Genomic DNA, 6,012 nt, shown 5'->3' with positions numbered 1-6,012 from the left:
GATTACGATATAACCTGGCCTGTATATTCATTTTTACATTATTTCTGATGCAGCGTTCATATCTCCGTCAAAACAAGTTTGCATACCATTTAAAAGAAAGAGTTTACTTGTAATTTACAATTATCTGGCCGAGCATTGAAAAACTTACACGACTTTATTTTATCTAATTGTTATCTTAAAATTACATCCATGATTATTACTAATTAAGCTTATGTCGTATAATTTGTCTAATAGTGTCGAGCATAATTAACGATTTAAGAATGTTTAGGCGACAATTTAGGCCCACTTTGTTAAATTCGGAAAATCGAGACTCTTTGAAACTCACGCTTCATTTTGCGTTAAAATAAGAAACTATCGAAACGATTGACTAGCGAACATAGATATCCTTTTTTGTAGGGAATGATGAACCAGCTTACGGGCGAACTTCCGTGTAAGACAAAAGCTTCGTCGCTTCGACAGTTAACTGAGCACTATGATTTTTTCATTTGGCCGAAGTCAGAGTTCTTCGGCGAATACAGACCTAACTTTAGTGTCAGTTCTTTGGGTTTCCTAATATTATTTCTAATAGGAAAAGGACTGAAGTTCGTCTTCGGACTCGAAATGGTGTCAACATTTTCGTCGTCTTTGTTCGCGTTTTCTATGTTACCGAGACTCAGTGTCGATTTCTTGTAACAGTTCGATCCTTTATTAGTCAAATCTCCATACTCGACAGTTATTCTGCCCGGAGATTCTGGATGCGAAACAGCAGGCTTTCTTGTTTCTTCCGTTAGATTTGGGGACAATCTCGGAGTGTAATGATTTGGACTAGAAGAAAAGTACTCATCTCTGTATTGACGATTGGGTGACAACACACTGTAATCGCGATGTCTCGTCGGTAAATACGAACCGATATTCGTTTCGGATTCCACCATTACATGCGATAACGTGCTTAAAGGTTTATCGTAATCTGTACTTCTATGAGAGTAATCCTTTGGCGATAAAGTACTGTATTTATGTAGACGACTGTCGCTACAATAGTCGTCCAAACATTTTTCTTCATTGCTGATATATTTCGTCGGCGTAACCGCTTCGTTGTTACTTTTGCTGTAGTAAGAACTTCCCGTACTTAAGGAAACCGTCAATCTGTTATCCTGACTGGCCGCGCATTCGCCGCCGATCGGCCTCGGCAATTCCTCATCGTATCTCACGCGAAATTCCAAAGATTCCTTCGACAATATCGGACTTTTCAAATGTAGGTCGTAAGGATCGATAGAGAGCCTTGATTTGGTATCTGTGTATTCAAACGTGCGATCGCTTGGTTTATCATAAGCAGTATAAGGACTATTTCTTGGAGATAGCCTATCCGGAATGTCGTAGCTCTTGTAAGATTCGTATGTACTCTTCAATGGTGCAGTATCAAATTGGCTCGTTTTCGGCACGTATCTCGTCGCGGTGGGTACTTCCGGATAGGCTGAAGTGTCCGAAATGTATGAAATAGGGGATAATCGTTTTGGCGGTATTTCTAAACGCCTGTCTAATTGCATTTGCGCACATGAGATTTTGTCAAGTTTCTCCAATTCTCTGTAGATGTCTATGTCGCTCTTGGGCGACATGGTCTGCTCGTATTTCAGCGTCGCGAATGGAAACTTTTCAGGCTGAGTGCCTACAACTTCGTGCGTAGGTTCTAAGTCGTTCCTGATTTCGATGGAATCATTGGAGGATTTGTAGGAAAATACATTCGTTGAAATGCTGGTAAGATCGAGACCTTCCGTCTCGCTTATGTTCTGGCTTGACGAACCTTTTTCTAAATTAATCATACTCGGCGGAGATTCCTCCTCGTAGTTCGCTAGCAATTTAGAAAGCTCTTCGTTTATTTTGTGATCTATGAGCGCCTCCCGAGTATCCAGGTAGTCGTTCGATATGATCTCGTCTACGTCTAAATGATCAATTTGTTCTGTATCGTCAATAAGAGACAGTTTCGTTAATTCTTCATTGATCTTTGCGTCGAATTCCGATATGCTAGTAGCGCTCATATTATCAAAATCCTTGAAATTTATTCGTGCCAATTCCTCATTTATTTCGTGCTCATTTAGGCCCATTTTTTCGAGAATCGGGCTGAATATCTTAGAAATTTCTTCGTTTATCGGACTGATAGTGATCTCCTTGGATATTTCCTCCAGATCTGGCAGACGTTTCTTTGCCTGGCAAGCTAAAATCTTGTGCAATATGGCCGAATTTTCTTGAATAATTTTTAACGCCCGATCGCTACTTTTGCGTCCATTGTCGCCTTTCTTTCGTGGTTTTACCTTTGTCCATACACCTACCTTCGATTCTCTACCGTCGTCTGTGTCGCTATTATTTTTATTGCAAGCTATACTCTTCAATATACTGTCGCTATTCTCATCGATGTTGATTTTAGGATGCACAACGTAAGATTTTCTACTTTCACTTGTTACATTTATGTCTGGAATTTCTAATTGCCGCTTTGAGAAGCCGCTCGCTGAATTGCTGAAAGTGTCCTGTCGTCTTGCCTCTAAGTTTTTCATGTCCTCCCAGATATCGCTCGATTTCTTCGTTAGCATATTAGTTTCAGGCGATCCATCGCTGAGAGCCTTTGCTTCAAGATGCTTCATATCTTCGAGAATATCGCTGCATCTCTTCTTCGCCATGGTCGTATTGAATTCATCTATCGAAGTCGAGGATTTTAAATCAATACACCTTTTTTCCAGACTACTCGAGCTCCTCTCAGTCAATCTCGATCGTTCTCTACGTCTGTAATTGTAATTCAGATAGTGCTTGTCAAGCTTCTCGTGCGGCAATTGAGGCACCACATCCTTTTCAGAGAGCGGATCGTCCGCATTGTCATCAGCGAAGTCTTCGCTTTTCTGATAGGACTCACCACCGATCGATTCATAAGAGCTCAAATCGGCTTTGCTCTTCTGTGTATAATTCACTTTTAATTCTGTATTCAACGCAAATTGCGGTCTGACATACAATTCGCTTCTCTCGGAGATTCCTTCATTTTCCTTACTCTCAAGTGACTTTGCTGAAGGATCTAGTTTTGTCTGATACCCCGAGAACTTGGTCGAATCCTTAGAGCTGATCGATTTTGGATCGGGCGAGGTTTCGGTGCTGTCTATACTGCATCTTCGTTTGCCTGCACTATACGGCGAAGGTGTTTTCTGATTAGGATTTGCGATAGGGTAAAATGGCGAGGTCGCGCTGCTCAAGTCCATCGGCGAATCTGACACCAGATCCTGGTCTCGTTTTCCGTAGTTTGAGGTATATCTTATGGAATTGGCACTTACTGGTGATTGCAGATCGGAACTGAATGACCTCTCGGAAGACTTAGCTTTGCCCGGGCTGCATGAATCGCTAGAACTGCTAATTATCAATTTCGGGCTTGTGTCAGATTTGTTTCTTAAAGAGTCCGTACTGATCGGGGTCGACGGGCTCGATTTTTCATACGATGTCTTCTTCGTGATCGGCCTCGAATCGTCGAATGCGATATCCGAACTTACAGAATGGAGAACAAGAGTTTTAGAATCCGAGCTGATGGACGAGCAAGCCGATTTGTCTATTGTGAAGTCACGGGAATCCGATCTGACTGGCGTCCTTGGACTCACCGTCAAACTAGAAGGCTTCGAATCGGGACCCATTGTCTCTCCTGAGCTGAACGACTTTGTACTTTCTGGAGATTTCGGACTTTTTTTAAAATTGGAATACAATTTTGTCTGTACTATGGGCTGCTTGTCACTAAAAGCGTCTCTCTTTGAAGCCTTATCAGGACTCGTCAGATTTTCCGTGCTTATCGCGACGTTATATATTTCGTGCGATAACTTGGTCAGTTTGTCATCCATTGTTGCCGGGGAAATTGGAATGTGGCCTACAACGTATCTCTTGGAATAAAAAGATCGTGATTCTGTCGTGATATCCGGAGTTCTGCTATTCGCAAAATCCGTGTCATTTGAATTATCATCACTTTTTGAATCCAAATAAACGTTGCTGGTAAATCTTAAGGAGGATTCGAAGGGCTTGTCATTCGTGTCTAGAAGCGAGAGAAATTTATCGTAATTCTTATCTCTAGAGATACTCGTTTGTTCTCTGGCACTATCTCGTAATATATTCGTAGTAGTTTCCATTATATCCATTTTAAGATCTGTAATATCTTTACTGCTAGCTCGGATAATTTCTTTTTTCTCTTCTAAATCTTTCAGCCTATCTGTTCTGTGTATCAGGATATCATCCGTCTTCTCAACGATATTAGATTTAACGCTTAAATAATCGTAACTGTTCATGTTCTTCGACGATCTTGGCACTTCTTCACTCGATGTATAATCCTGCAACTTCGATTCCGTTTCTTTCATATGCGATCTCTCAATTGGATAATCACTTATCGGTAGTTCGTTATTGTCACGCGTGCTCGATATTTGAGGGACTGTTGTATTATTGTCATCTTCGGCCGAGAGTCTCCGTATTTGATCGGTAATCTTGGCGATCGAGATTTCGGACAGGGATGGAGACTTGTCGCGTTTGATTCCGAAAGTTGTATCCGTCTGTGGCTCCTCCACGATCATCGTCGGCTCGTTTTTAATATACGAACGCGCAGGTGTACTCGTCGAGGTCGACGAACCCTCGTAAGCATGCTTTTCATCGTCCGTCGCCATGACGTAAGAGTCGGACGCTGACGTGAGTTCCTCGCTATCGACGTCGCTCAAACGATCCGGTTCGTCACACAGCTCCGTCGATGTGCTGTCACTGTCACTATCAGCGGTACCTTGGTTGGGTGACGTTACAGAAGACGTTTCTGGAGGTGACTGTAAAAATGCTGTGCCAAAAGCGTCTGCATCTGTAACATGCAAAATAGAAAATGTCAATAAATTGATTACACAATTCTAAAACCGCGATTAATCTGAGAGACAAAGTTAACAATTGGTATCACAGATGATAATCGCTGGTCGATAAATGAATGTAATTCTAAAAATATATTATATCTACTGTAATTTATATACATTAATCTTGAATCAGAGGGAAACTATTCGCGCGCGTGATAGAAAGACGACTTGACTCGAGAAGATAGAGAACCGGATGTTGAACCCTATCTGCCACACCTGCGTCAATACGCGTACTTGCTGATATCGAACGTAGAGCAAGTGTTCCTTTGTATTCTGGAGCATTGGAGGTTCAGCAAATGATAAGCATTACTATCGCGAATTCCATCTTACCATCAGATGGAAATTCCACTTTATTCTCTGCTGATACGTTTACCATGAACAGATCAATACGATGTTGTATATCCGACACAAAATTTTCACTGTATGTGTAGATTTTGTAATGCATATGTAATTTTATTTTTGTTTTCATAAGTTTTAATAAAGATATTTATACAGAAATATGTACAAAATATAAAAATATTTAAAAAAATCGGTAATTCTTAATTATAACACATTTTTGTTATCAACAATGTATTGCATTTATAATTTTGTACACATATATAAAATACATAATGTAATAATATATAGAAATATATAATATATATTTCTAATATATTTTTTAATTACATTTTATATCTTAATCATTTTTACATTTTATTGTTATTTATATCTGCCTAATATCTTGTACTTTATCTCATATTATATACTTTTGTACATATTCAAAAATAACTTGCATATTCCATACATTATTCCTATTATAGAAATAGAAAACTTTAAAACGTCTGCATAATATTTTTGAATGTATATTTGTAAAGACTGCTCTTTATTAAATTATTTTTTTTTTCACAATTAAATGCACTTACCACCAGCGTCGCCGGCTCTTTGCTTCGGCCTTTTCGCGTCTTTCCAGTGAAGCGTGACACCTTGCCTATCCCTACGACTTTTCGGACTATGAAGGACTGCTGGCCGTAACTTTGATGTGGCAGTAGCAGACGGCAAACTCAATGGCCGATTCTTTCCACTTACGAGGGCATTTTTACCCACTAACAGATGATTCATGGCTGTGGAAGTGGGCGGAGGTACCATGGTCTGACGCGCA

At 40.1% G+C, this 6,012-nt stretch overlaps 1 protein-coding gene across 1 annotated transcript in view; it reads right to left on the bottom strand.

The window, feature by feature from the left end:
- Nucleotides 1–398: 398 nt before the first annotated feature.
- Nucleotides 399–6,012, bottom strand: part of LOC108751239 — a 27,501-nt gene continuing 21,887 nt past the window's right edge. Inside the window, exons 11-12 of the mRNA XM_018491318.1 lie at nucleotides 5,777–6,012; nucleotides 399–4,828 (exon numbers count right to left, since the gene is read on the bottom strand). The exon at nucleotides 5,777–6,012 is cut by the window's right edge and continues 6 nt beyond it. Coding sequence (XP_018346820.1) covers nucleotides 471–4,828; nucleotides 5,777–6,012 — 4,594 coding nt within the window. The 3' untranslated portion in view covers nucleotides 399–470. The remainder of the gene's footprint in view (nucleotides 4,829–5,776) is intronic.

Source organism: Trachymyrmex septentrionalis, unplaced genomic scaffold, assembly GCF_001594115.1.
Source record: "Trachymyrmex septentrionalis isolate Tsep2-gDNA-1 unplaced genomic scaffold, Tsep1.0 scaffold42, whole genome shotgun sequence".
In the NCBI taxonomy this organism is placed as follows: domain Eukaryota; kingdom Metazoa; phylum Arthropoda; class Insecta; order Hymenoptera; family Formicidae; genus Trachymyrmex; species Trachymyrmex septentrionalis.
This window is presented reverse-complemented; position numbering and strand designations above follow the sequence as displayed.